The 13,789-nt window shown below is 44.9% G+C and overlaps 1 protein-coding gene across 1 annotated transcript in view; it reads right to left on the reverse strand.

The window, feature by feature from the left end:
* Nucleotides 1–13,789, reverse strand: part of SLCO2B1 (solute carrier organic anion transporter family member 2B1) — an 83,419-nt gene that overhangs the window by 47,094 nt on the left and 22,536 nt on the right. The window contains exons 4-6 of the mRNA XM_065418952.1: nt 11,982–12,203; nt 10,740–10,838; nt 6,927–7,057 (exon numbers count right to left, since the gene is read on the reverse strand). Of these exons, the coding sequence (XP_065275024.1) occupies nt 6,927–7,057; nt 10,740–10,838; nt 11,982–12,203 (452 nt within the window). The remainder of the gene's footprint in view (nt 1–6,926; nt 7,058–10,739; nt 10,839–11,981; nt 12,204–13,789) is intronic.

Raw genomic sequence — 13,789 nt, forward strand, 5'->3', positions numbered from 1 at the left:
CAGCACATTGTGGGTTCAAGCAGCTAGACCCCCAGCCTGGCCCCGTGAGAGCAGACTGCTGCACCTGCGCAGAGCCCATAGACTTCAGTGGGGCACCATATGGGCTCAGCAGCTCACCCATCAGTTGTATAGCACAGGGTCATTGTTGAAAATCCAGATTTCTTCAAGTAAAAAAGTAAATGAAATAACCAGCCCAAACATTGCCCTGTGCTAACCTTGGCAGTCAGGAAAAGGCCTGATCAGATACCCATATATGGGAATAATCATAATAATTACTAGTAGCTCCCCCTGACCTCATCTGAAGCTGGAAGCACCGCTAGAAATCAGGCTCTAAAGCTTTAGGGCAAGATTCTCTCCTTTAACCCATACTGCAGAGCTTTGCTACATATTCCGTCTAATCTACCAATTGAGTGCCCAGTCACTTGTGTTACTTCTATTGATGTTATCCCCACTGTGGCACTGACAGGGAGCCTGACTGTGAAGTTTCTAATGCAGGCCTGTACATTGTAACAGAGATTAAATGCCCCACGAGGAGTCAGGGCACTTCACACCAGAAATGTGAGGCGGATGGAACGCTGCATGCAGAGCCGGGGGCTGTGACATGCCAGCAATACGAAGGGATGGGCACTGCTGATGGAATGCTGCATGGCAAGAGAGGAAATGTCACAACTCGCAAGAAGGCTGCCTAACCTAGTGAGGAGGGCTTTAAACTAGGTTCACCAGGGGAAGGAGACCAAAGCCCTGAGGTAAGTGGGGAAATGGGATCCTGGGAGGAAGCACGAGCAGGAGAGCGCAAGAGGGGAGGACTCCTGTCTCATACTGAGAAAGAGGGACGATCAATGAGTTATCTTAAGTGCCTATACACAAATGCAAGAAGCCTGGGAAACAAACAGGGAGAACTGGAAGTCCTGGCACAGTCAACTATGATGTGATTGGAATAACAGAGACTTGGTGGGATAACTCACATGACTGGAGTACTGTCATGGATGGATATAAACTGTTCAGGAAGGACAGGCAGGGCAGAAAAGGTGGGGGAGTTGCGTTGTATGTAAGAGAGGAGTATGACTGCTCAGAGCTCCGGTATGAAACTACAGAAAAACCTGAGAGTCTCTGGATAAAGTTGAGAAGTGTGAGCAACAAGGGTGATGTCGTGGTCAGAGTCTGCTATAGACCACCAGACCAGGGGGATGAGGTGGACGAGGCTTTCTTCCGGCAACTAACAGAAGTTGCTAGATCTCAGGCCCTGGTTCTCATGGGAGCCTTTAATCACCCTGATATCTGCTGAGAGAGCAATACAGCGGTGCAGACAATCCAGGAAGTTTTTGGAAAGTGTAGGGGACAATTTCCTGGTGCAAGTGCTGGAGGAACCAACTAGGGGCAGAGCTCTTCTTGACCTGCTGCTCACAAACAAGGAAGAATTGGCAGGGGAAGCAAAAGTGGATGGGAACCTGGGAGGCAGTGACAATGAGATGATCAAGTTCAGGATCCTGACAAAAGGAAGAAAGGAGAGCAGCAGAATACAGACCCTAGATGTCAGAAAAGCAGAGTTTGACTTCCTCAAGGAACTGATGGGCAGGATCCCCTGGGAGAATAACATGAAGGGCAAAGGAGTCCAGGAGAGCTGGCTGTATTTTAAAGAATCCTTATTGCGGTTGCAGGAACAAACCATCCCGATGTGTAGAAAGAATAGTAAATATAGCAGGCGACCAGCTTGGCTTAACAGTGAAATCCTTGCTGACCTTAAATGCAAAAAAGAAGCTTACAAGAAGTGGAAGATTGGACAAATGACCAGGGAGGAGTATAAAAATATTGCTCAAGCATGCAAGAGTGAAATCAGGAAGGCCAAATCGCACTTGGAGTTGCAGCTAGCAAGAGATGTTAAGAGTAACAAGAAGGGTTTCTTCAGGTATGTTAGCAACAAGAAGAAAGTCAAGGAAAGTGTGGGCCCCTCACTGAATGGGGGAGGCAACCTAGTGACAGGATGTGGAAAAAGCTAATGTACTCAATGCTTTTTTTGCCTCTGTCTTCACAAACAAGGTCAGCTCCCAGACTGCTGGACTGGGCAGCACAGTATGGGGAGGAGGTGACCAGCCCTCCGTGGAGAAAGAAGTGGTTCGGGACTATTTAGAAAAACTGGATGAGCACAAATCCATGGGGCCGGATGCACTGCATCCGAAGGTGCTAAAGGAGTTGGCGGATGTGATTGCGGAGCCATTGGCCATTATCTTTGAAAACTCATGGCGATCGGGGGATTCTGGGCTAGAGGCACCATTGGTCTGACCCAGTCTGTCCGTTCTTATGTAAGAGAAGGTGTCATCCACTTGTTGTACCACTTTATAGCAGGATTGTTTCACATAATTTCAAATGTCAATGAATGAAATTTAAATCAATAGGTGGTTGTAGGCAAGACATTTCTTGTACATGACCCATGAGGAATAAGGATAATTCCTTACATTTATATAATGCTGGTATCTAAAGGGAACCTGCATTACATTCAAACCTTATATAGGATTCCCTTTTCTCACCAATGAATTGCAGGCACTGTGGAAATGATTTAACAACAACACTACATCACAGTTTAGCATTGGAAGGGAAGATGAATATGGTGCCCAAGTGAAACTACAGGGAAGGTTTTAGTAGGCAGAATGTAATTACCTGGATTGGAAAATGATAAGGAGACCAGGGACAGACTTTGGGACATTAGCTAATCCCTAAGTGTTAAATACGCTGGGCATGTGTCAATCTCTGTCGTTTCAAATGAGCCAATAGGTGGTGCTATGTCAGTGAGGGGGATGAAGCTAAGCTGGAGCTATTGGAAGGGTCTAGTCCTGACCTGACATGCCTCCTTCCTGCCAAAAACCCCTTTTTCCTTCCTCAGCATGAGATCCTGATAGCTTGGCTGTGATTGCACCTAGAATATTGCTGTCAGGCACCTCTGTACTAGAAAGATACTGACAAACTGGAGGAGTTCACAGATTAACAAAAGAAGAAGAAGAAGATGATGATGATGATGATGATGATCAGGGGCTGGAGGGACTGATTTCTGAGGAAAGATTAAAAAAGCTAACTATGACCCCGAACCTGCAAACACTTACAAATATGTTTAACATTAAGTAGACGAGTAGTTCAATTCATTTCAATAGGATTGAGTAAAATTAATCACATGTCTACGGGTTTGTAGAATCAGGGTCTAAATCTATCTTGACTAAGGAATGACTACAGGAGGTAAATGATTGTCTACAAACACTGGTGGGATGCACTATTATTTATTATGAATAGAATGGCAGTGTGTTGGGAAACATGGTCCCTGTTTCAGACAAAGTGTTATTTATGGTGATCCATGGGGTATAACTAAGACGGAATGAAAGCAGCGAAGGGAAAATGTAGACTGAGAATCAGACAAATGAGATGGATTTGACTGTGGGATAGTCTCCCATCACTTAGATCCCATCACTTGGGTCATTTAAATTGAGGCTGGAGAAAACCCTAGGACATGGACAACAGAGAACAACCCTGCCTTGGCCCCAGGGAGAGAGATAAGATGTCCCAATTGGTCTTTTTCATCTGAGGAGATATTGGGCTAAATTATGTCTACTTCTTGTGGGTTTACTAGAGGGGAGAGAAAGTGTAGGGAGCCCTTTCCCTCCCTAGCTCTTCTGGGCAAGGGTCAGTCATCATCTGGCTCCCAGGGCTGTGGAGGACATGAGGCAAAGTTGGCTGGAAAGCAACTAATGCTGCTGGCAGTGCTAGTGCCCCTAAAATCAGCAGAACCTTCAATCTGCTTAGCTATAGATCTCCTCCCTTGTTGGTGTGGGTAACAGATAGGCTTCCTGCTTATTAGGACATTGGGTACCAAAAATTGGCACAAGGCCTGAAAAAGCCAGTGTCCAAATTTGGTCCCAGAATTGAAGCACAGAATTAGTGGGGGGGCAGTGAGGTACTGTTTCTGTCCGCGCTGTGTCAGCACTGTGGATAGACCGAGGATGTTTCAGTGTCTTCTTGTGTTACTCTATTTCGGGCACATTACCTGTTTTTTTTTTATAACTGATTTAGTCCCATTTTGTTAAGGTGGCCAGACAGGATACTGGGCTAGATGGACCTTTGGTCTGACCCAATATGGTGGTTCTTATGTTAGACAACCAAAGTCCTACAAAAGGATCATTCTTCCACTACTGAAATACAGCCACCGCCATGGTGGAAGTTGAGAGCCATTACTTACCAGGAACAATATACAACACTTTTTAGGCAGGGATGTTTAGACAAATTACAATTTAAAATAAGGTGGAATGGAGGCAGGCAGAATGTAATTACCCAGAGTGGAGTATGACCAGGATATAAAGATTAGCACCAATTCTCTTACAAAACATGCCATGGGATCTTTAGCAACCAGGGCCTCAGTTTTATGTCTCATCTGAAAGAACAATTCAAACCATTCTTTGTGCTATTGCAGCAAATCATCTACCAGAAACTAGGAGCTGCAGAGAGCAAAGTCCCTGCAAAGCTTGTAAACCTATTTTCTCTTCAGTACGAGCATGGACATGTTCTTTGGGCTCTTGAGGAAGATAGAAACCCTGATAATAAGAAAAACAAACTGCTCCTATGTCAATGGGATCCAGTGGTAGATGCACAGGAACACCCAAGGGTAGGATGTGGCTCCAAGTGTGGAGATACACTGAGATCTACAACCAGCATTTCAAACCTCTTTTCTTATGCAGTGTTGGAACACAACATCCCTCTGAAACACCACCATTGGAGCAGAATGTCAATGCTTTCAATAGCAATACTTAGCTATGCAGAGCAAAGATCTCCTAGTGCTTTACAAAGCCAGAGAGGTATCATTAGCTATGTTAGGAAAACTAATGTCGCTCAGGGGTGTGAAAAAACCACACCCATGAGCGACATACGTTTCACTGGCATAAGTGGCAGTGTGCACAGCGCTATGTCAGAACAAGGAGCAATGGTCTCAAGTTGCAGTGGGGGTGGTCTAAGTTGGATATTAGGAAAAACTATTTCACTAGGAGGGTGGTGAAGCACTGGAATGGGTTACCTAGGGAGGTGGTGGAATCTCCTTCCTTAGAGGTTTTTAAGGCCCGGCTTGACAAAGCCCTGGCTGGGATGATTTAGTTGGGGTTGGTCCTGCTTTGAGCAGGGGATTGGACTAGATGATCTCCTGAGGTCTCTTTCAACCCTAATCTTCTATGATTCTTCTATGATTCTATGTCGGCGGGAGAGCTTCTCCCACCGACATAGTTATTGCTGCTAGTTGAGGTGGTTTTACTATGTCCATGGGGGAACTCTCTCCTGTCGGCATAGAGCGGCTACACTGTGACTTTACAGTGGTGCAGGTGCATCGGTACAGCTGTGCCACTGTGAGCTCGCTAGTGTAGACATGGCCCAAGTGACTTGCCCAAGGTCACAGAGCTGGAATAGATCCAGAGTTGCTTGACTCTCAATCCAGTGCCCCCGTATTCATTGGCCCATACCACCCCCGACAGTGTTACTGAAACACTGGGCAGCATGGAAAGTGCCTATTGTTCCATGAAGCCATTATGTTGCACAGCACTCAAGTGGTTATATGTATTTAGGTTTGGGAGCATTAAAAAGAGGAGGAACGGCAAAAGGGAGTAATCTGAAATCTCTCACTCCTCTGGGCTAGCACATTGGAGGCAATTCACTTATAAATGGTGATAGCTGAGACTGGCCTCTGATGCAGCTGCTGATTTGTCCCTGAACCCAAAGGAAAGTCAAAGGTTTAAAGGGAGTAACATGGTTGGAACAAGAGGGACACTACTGTACCAGTCTCAGCCTGGTTGAGGATGGTTGAGGAGAGAGATCTTGGGGAAAGAACTGTACAACTGAGAAGCTGACTCATCAGCAGAAGTGCCCGTGAAAGGCATTTTCAAACACCATGAGTATAATATCTTACATTTAGACCACATCCCTTTAGTTAGAAGGGTCCCACAGTGCCATTCCAACTACGTATTATGAGCATAAGTATAATATGCCCACCACTGATGTGCAGTCACTTGTGAGATAGAGCAATGGTTGCTCATGGAAGTATTCCCATGGACTTCAAAGGGGCTACTTAAATGAGTAAAGGTTGCAGGATTAGCCCCTTCAACAGGAAATGAAAAATCACTTCACCAGTTGAAACAAAATGCGTCGTGTTATGTAGCAAAATATACTAATCCACAGTAGAATTTGGGGAAGTATTTGTGAAAAGTACCATGGGTCACATGGTCAGGGACAGATGTGTAGTCATGTTGCTTAACACACTACTGGAAGGCACTCAGATACTACAGGGATGAGCATGGTATAAGAACCTATACAGAATAGAATAGAATAGAATAGAATAGAATAGACTAGAATAAGGATTCAATACCATTGTTTTTTGAACCTCTGGAGAGGGAAGAGTGCCACCTACTAAACTGTCAGCAGCACTCTGGGTTTTTCTTGGTAGTCTTTTACCAAAGTACTGACCAGGCTGGACTCTGCTTGGTTATCAGATCTGAGCTAGTAAGGGCTGCAGACACTAGAGAAGAGTTCAAATCAGAACATCCATCAGAAACCCTTTTTACTTTCGAGAAGTTTGAATCTGGATACAAACTTCACAGCTCACAGTCATCTCTAGAAGGCACGTGGCCCACAAGGGAAGCAGAGGGGAGAGAGAGAGAGAGAGAGGTGGCATGTGTACAACAGCACATTTATAACATCTCCTCACAGCATATTGATATTCGATATCTTATCCCACTTCAGCATCACTCCATCGCCCAACCAGCCTCAGGAAATTCTCACTGAGACCATCATCCCCTCACACCCCAATCTAGAGTGAACCCACCTGCCATGGGAGCTAAGAGAACTTAATTGTTTAAACCAGCTGAACGATTTGTGCAGCTGACCTTGCCTGTCTCCATTCCTGTTCTTACCTCTTTAGGCATTTCTTTTGGGAAGAAGAAATAAGGGATGGCAGATAAGGCCACGAGAGTGGCTGCGACCAGGAAGCCAAGCCACCAGGCTCCAACCCATCGAGGATCTTTGTTAGTGAGCTGAATTTCCTCTGAAATACAAGCAAATAAACACAAAATAGAAACACAGATGACGGGAAGAAGTGAGGGCCACCACTGTGTCCACCTCTACCCCTCTGACTGCAGGAAATAGGTTCTATTGGATGTGTCCATCTGTCCCTAACAACTGAATTTTGCTCAGTGCTCCAGAGCAGTGGCTCCCACGCTGGGGGCTGTGGATCCCTGGAGGTCCGCAGAACATTTGCTGGTGGCCCATGGAGAGCTGACCGATCACATAATGCTGAATCTCTTCCTTGCTTCCACCTGCTAAATAGCATTGAACGCAGCTAGAAATCCACTAAATAATAAATGTTAATTTAAGCATCTGATTTTAGGCACCCAAGTTTGAATATTTTGGCTTTAATAACTTGGCTACTCTCAGTGGTCAAGCCACGAGTAGGACCCAGGAAACCAGACTCCCATTCTGTTAGTCTAAACAGTTAGACAACACTAGGGTGACCAGACAGCAAATGTGAAAAATCGAGATGGAGTCGGGGGTAATAGGAGCCTATATAAGAAAAGGACCCAAAAATCAGGACTGTCACTATAAAATCGGGACATCTGGTCACCCTATACAACACTCCCTTTTAAGGCATCTCCAAGATACAGGCCAAATTGACCAATTTTACAAAATCCTTTGGTAACTTCCATCTCTTCCTCCCCCTTCTGCTTTTTCCTCTAGTTCGAATGACCATTGTCCCCCTGGTTGCATGACCAGACAGAACATCTGGAATGTTTTTTTTTCCCTTTCCCATGAAGTAAGAGCAGCACCCTGCCAAAGATTACATACACTGTGGGAAGGGTACTTGGCCTAAATAAAACATGATCATCAGAAGTCAGGATGCAATTTCTCAATATGATGAGTTTAAACCAGGAAATATTTCTACAGATCATGGAATTCCTGTGGTTAGAAATTAATTTTAAGCCTAGTTCTAGGAAACTAGTCCTAAAAGATAAGTGAACAGCATCTCTTACACAACTGTGATGTAATAACCTCCTATCCCCACAATGCACATAGCCAGTTGTGCAGTGCCGTATGTGGGGGTTAAAATTCCTTCCAGAATCCCACATGGACAAGGTTTAGCCAAGAATCATGAGATTGGGTTAGCCGTATTTCTGCATGACTACCTACCACTGCCACCACTTTCTGAGCTTCCCCCTTTCCCTCCCACCCAATAGCCAATTACATTCCTATCTGAAGACAGCACACGTAGAGGGAGCTCTAACTCCAGTTACTCAGACATATTCCTCACTTAGCTTTAGTCTAAGGGGATGACTTAGGGTACGTCTATACTTACCTCCGGGTCCGGCGGTAAGCAATCGATCTTCTGGGATCGATTTATCGCGTCTTGTCTAGACGCGATAAATCGATCCCGGATCGATCCCGGAAGTGCTCGCCATTGACGCCGGTACTCCTGCTCTGCGACAGGAGTACGCGCAGTCGACGGGGGAGCCTGCCTGCTGCGTCTGGACCCGCGGTAAGTTCGAACTAAGGTACTTCGACTTCAGCTACGTTATTCACGTAGCTGAAGTTGCGTATCTTAGTTCGAAGTGGGGGGTTAGTGTGGACCAGCCCTTAGAAGATCTAAGCATCAGGTTTGCAGAGCCCCTGGGACCACAGATCCTGCCTGGGTCAATCCATCCCTTCAACATTGTGAGGCAGGTAAGTCGAGTACCAAGCCACTTACTGCTTCAGGACCTTTTGCTGCAGACTTTAAAACTGGGGCTTTGTTTGCTCTGCACTGACATTCACAATCCCAGGGCAGTTTTCTTCAGAATAAGAGTTTGTCCAGTGTCCCTGACCCAGATTTCCCTTCGCCCCACGGTGAGTAGCCTGCTGCATGTCGGTTGGCTGCTACCTTCATGCCAGAGATAGTTGCTTCTGTGATATTAGTATCTGTGGATTGTGCAGAATTTGAGGGTCCATCGGAGCAAAAGCTGTTATATAAATCGAAAAGACGATCTGGGTGAGGTAATATGTTTGATTGGACCAACGTCTGTTGGTGAGAGGGACAAACTTTCAAGCTACGAGGAGATCTTCTTCAGGTCTGGGAAATGTACTCAGAGTGTCACAGGTAAATACAAGGTGGAACAGATTGTTTAGCATAAGTAGTTAACACATAAGAAACCCATGGATCACCACACTTCCCTTCACAGATCCAGTAGAGACCCCAAGCACACCAAGAAATCCATTATTGACAATCAGGTGCTACTGGGCCACTTCATCTTGAATGGTCCCTTAAAATATATGTTAAATACTTATGCTAAAAAACTGTTTTGAATGGACTAAGTATGTTTATTTCCAACAAGGCTATCGATTAATCACAGTTACTTCACGCAATCAACTCAAAAAAATTAATCGCGATTAAAAAAATGAATCATCTTGTGATCCATTCCCTGTCGCCCGTTCCCTGCCTCTGGCAAGCGGAGGCTAGGGACACCCTCCCTGCCCATCTTGCCATCCTTTTTAGATTGACAACCAGTTGTTCAGCCCCTCCCCAGGGCTGCTGCCCTCCCTGGTGCCTGAGCCTGCTCTTCTTGAGACAGCAGCATCAATTTTGTTCTTAAGCTTTTCCACAGTGCTCATCCCTGTTACAACTCTGTGCTGACTGGCAAACAAGGCTGTTTCTGTCAGGGTGGAGCTTCATTGCCCCTCCCTACCTTCTGTGGTAGTCTCTAGTTTTGCCTTTGCTGACAGGCTGACGTTACCGGAGTGTTAGAGATCTTTCCTATGCCCAGCGAATCCCACAAATGCTCTCCTAACATAGTGCAGGACAAATGAAACTGGAAAGGCTTCCAGGACTTTAAGGGCAATTACTGCCCCTTTCTCTCCCTGATCTTTGTCTCTTCTCCTTGTTTTTGGTCTTCTTTCCCCCCTGCCTCTCCCCCCTCCTCAGTTACCCTGTCTTTCTGCACATTCCATGTCTCTTTTCTTTCTCTCCTCCACTCCTTTTTTGTGTTTCTTTCCTCCCCTTTCGTTTTCACTCTCCTCCTACACACCCACCCTGAGAGCTGGTGGTGGGTGGAACGCGCATACCTGTGCAGCTCCCATGTACCACTGGCTACGCAGAAGCAGTCGAGAGAAGGGTAATGAATAAGGTGTAATCCTTGTGGGCACCCAGCTAATACATTGGTGAGCACGGTAAGGACAGATAAATAGGCTTCACTCTCCTTGTGCTGGCAATATTGGAACTGAGCTGCAGCACCGGTGTGAGTGATCCTCATGATTGAGGAAGAAGAAAGCATGAGGAAAGCATGAAGTTTCTGAAGCAGCCATGCTTGATCTAACCCTCTGGCATTTGTGTGTGACTCTAGAAGGGAAACACCCACTTGCCATATCTGATTACTCGGAGAGTTCCATCACCGCATTTACTGTACTTGGTTTACCACCCCCAGAATCATGCAAGCCGCTAGCAGAATGATTACAGGAAGCTCTATTAATGCACTCAGGCATATACAAGTGTGTCAGCAGAGTTAAAGGAAGCCAGGCTTTGCTTCACTTGATGGCAGATGAACAGCAGCGTCGCTGTACACTTCAGATCTTTTAAATTTCTTTGGCATCATGATGCTAGCTCGCAGATCAAAAATAACATTGCCTATGGTAACAGGAAAGTTCTCCCTCCCACGCACTGCATTACAAATGGATAATGGCCCTCAGAACCTACATGAACTCACCTGGGGGAACTTTGTCAATGTCCACATAAAAGCGCAAAATGGCAGATCCTAACATGAATGCCACGCCAGGTCCGATGATAGTCAGAGCAAACAGGATTCCTGCAAAAAGAAACAGAACCTTTCTGCTGAGTGGAAAATGCTGTCTTTGAGAGGAGTGCATGCAGGGGACATGAGATGCAAAACCACAGGAAAATAGGAACTGCCAAATGAGGTCAGACCCAAAGTCCATCCAGCCCAGTATCCTGCCTCTGACTGGGACGAGCACCAGAGAAAGGTGTAAGAACCCTGTAGTAACAGGTGTGGGTTAATTTACCCCCATATTAGGTCTCATCCTGGTATCTAAGAATTAGAGATTGGCTTAAACCCTGAAGCATGAGTTCTAATATTCCTTCCAAAAATGTTGTTACCATTAATTATACCTCTGACTATTCTTGTTATCCATATAAATGTTCCATCTGTCTTTCCATCTTGCTAAGGTCTTGGCCTCGTGGGCTTCCTGTGGCAATGAGTTCCACAGTCTAATTACATGTCATGTGCAAAAGTATTTCCTTTTATCAGTTTTGAATTTCCCACCTTTTGATTTAATTGAATATCCCCTTGTTGTTGTTTTAAGCAACAACAAAAAAACACCAAAAAACAAACAAACCGCAAAATCCTTTATCTACCTCTTCTATACCATAAATTATTTTATATTCTTTTACCATTTCTCATTTCTAGGTAAACAATCCCAATCTTTTCAATCTCTCTCCATAGGAGAGTTTTTCTATGCCCTCAATCATTCTTGCCACTCTTCTCTGAACCCCTTGTGACTTCTGCAGTACATCGGGGCCAAACTCTGACGTCAGTTACTCCTTGTGTAAAACCTCCATTACATTCAAAAATGTACTCAAGATATATACTGGCACTGTTCAGATTAAAAACTGTGCCATTCTCTTTGAAATGTTTTTTTGCTACCTCAATTTATCTACTTCAGCTTTTACATGGAAACCCTCTTATGACAGCTACTGATGAAAAGCATGAACATACATGAGAATCAATTCTTTATTACACTGAATCCTTGTGAAATATGTTTATGGCATTTATAGGAATTAAACTCTGGAGCAGCCAAAACTAAAAACACTTGAAATTTCTTGTAGTCTAAGGGTCTAGAGCAGTCACACCCTGTCATGGAACTGGTCCCTCCAGCCCAGCATAAGAGCTGCTTTCCTTTCTTACCATGGTGGGACTCAATTCTAGTCTTACCTAAATAGAGAGGTGAGTTTCTCTCACTGGCAAAATCGTCAATGTAAGAGATCCCAAAGGGCTGGATGGGGACCCCTCCAATCCCTAGCAAAGCCTGGCCAATAAACAGGATCAGCAGGACCTCGCGGTTTTCTTTCACGGCATGTGGGGTGCAGTCTGTGTCACTGAGGTTTCTGGTGGATATATCAGGTTGGCAGAGATCAGTAGAGTTGCTGAACACACCTGTGGAGGCAAATGCAACACCCCTAAGTGCTCAAAGCCGAAGTTGGTGGACACCTAACCTTAGACATAAAACATCCTCTGTAAAATGGCGTCAGATACAGAGCTGCTGTTTGTCTCTTTGAGGGTTAGGTTGTGGCACTTAGCTACAGCCCCGACTGTGGAGTCACACAGCCCCATGGGGATCCCAGTCACTGACTGTGCCCCCAGAGGATTAATTCCTCCCCATGCTCTCCAGAGCACAAGCAGTGATTGCGGTCTGGCATGCAGCTTGCTTTCTTGGTGCCCCAGCCCAGCTCCACCGCACAGCGCTTTCACCCTGCCACCTGGCATACAACACAGAGCATGCAGTCCCTACACTTCTCCAAAGGCAGGAGCTGAGATAGTCCTTGACTGTTGGCTTTTCCTCAACCCCGTGCTAGCTGCTGGGGCCAGGGAAAATCTGGCTCTTAGTGATTTCTATAGCCATGTATGGTTTACAAATTAAACAAATGATGGGCTAAATTCTACTTTCAGTTACCCACTTCTGCCTCAGTGGACCAATGAAATTTCACAAGTGTTACACAGGGAAGAATTTGGTACAATATTTGTTTCTTTTTAAACATCTCTTTATCTAGTCAATAATAACCTACCTAACAACAATGGCAAATACATCTAGATATACATCAAATAAACACGAGGCCTTAATTTAACATCCACATTGGGGACACTGTGCAAGACAATCAGAAACCAAATAAAAATGTATTTGTTGAGCTGTGAAAGATAATTATGATAAAAGAGCAATGGCACTAAACAAAGGTTACTCAGTAGATAAGTACAATAACCGTCGCACTTAAAAATGTAGATGGATGCGAAAAGGATAAAAATCAAGTCCAACTAAAGAGGCAGTCTGCTCTTGTCTACACTGACTTTGGTGGAGTTACTCTGGATTGAAACCAGTGTAATGGAGATGGAGATGTGAGAGAAAAAAAATTGGGTATCATAAATAATTGTGAAATAATAGATAACAGATTTATCATGAAAGTAATTATCTACATAAATAAGGAATATTGAAAAGTGCAGCATAACAGCCGCCTTTGAAAGTTCTGGAATTTTTGTTGAGTCCCCAAAACAACACTGAATTCAGGATTTTTCCTCTGTGTTTGACAGATCAGTCATCTGACCCAGGGAACGGCTGCCCTATCCAAGGGCCTATCATGAAGTGTAGATTGAACTTGTTTCCATACTTTTGTTAGCCCTTGTTCCCTGGCTAAAGCTGTGAATTAGTCACTTTGTAAATCCTCCTTTGGTGGCTGTAACTGAGGAAATATTAATGGGAAAGTACAATGCAGACCTAGTCTGTGACCCCAGCTGTGTTCTGGCTGATCTGTACTGGTGTAGTGACCCAAGGAAACAGGGAAAAGGCCTCGTAGAGAAGTTTCTAAAGGATTTTGTAGAGTCTGATAGTAGGATTTCTATTATTACTGGGATTGGGGATTATGACCTTGAGGTCAAGGAGCAGGATGACTAACCTCCACCAGCGTATTCTCCTTCCATTCTCGTCTTCTCACTTCTTCCATGAAGCCTCCTATGCCTGTAAATCCCCTCCC

This window comes from Emys orbicularis, chromosome 1, assembly GCF_028017835.1.
Source record: "Emys orbicularis isolate rEmyOrb1 chromosome 1, rEmyOrb1.hap1, whole genome shotgun sequence".
Taxonomy (NCBI): Eukaryota; Metazoa; Chordata; order Testudines; family Emydidae; genus Emys; species Emys orbicularis.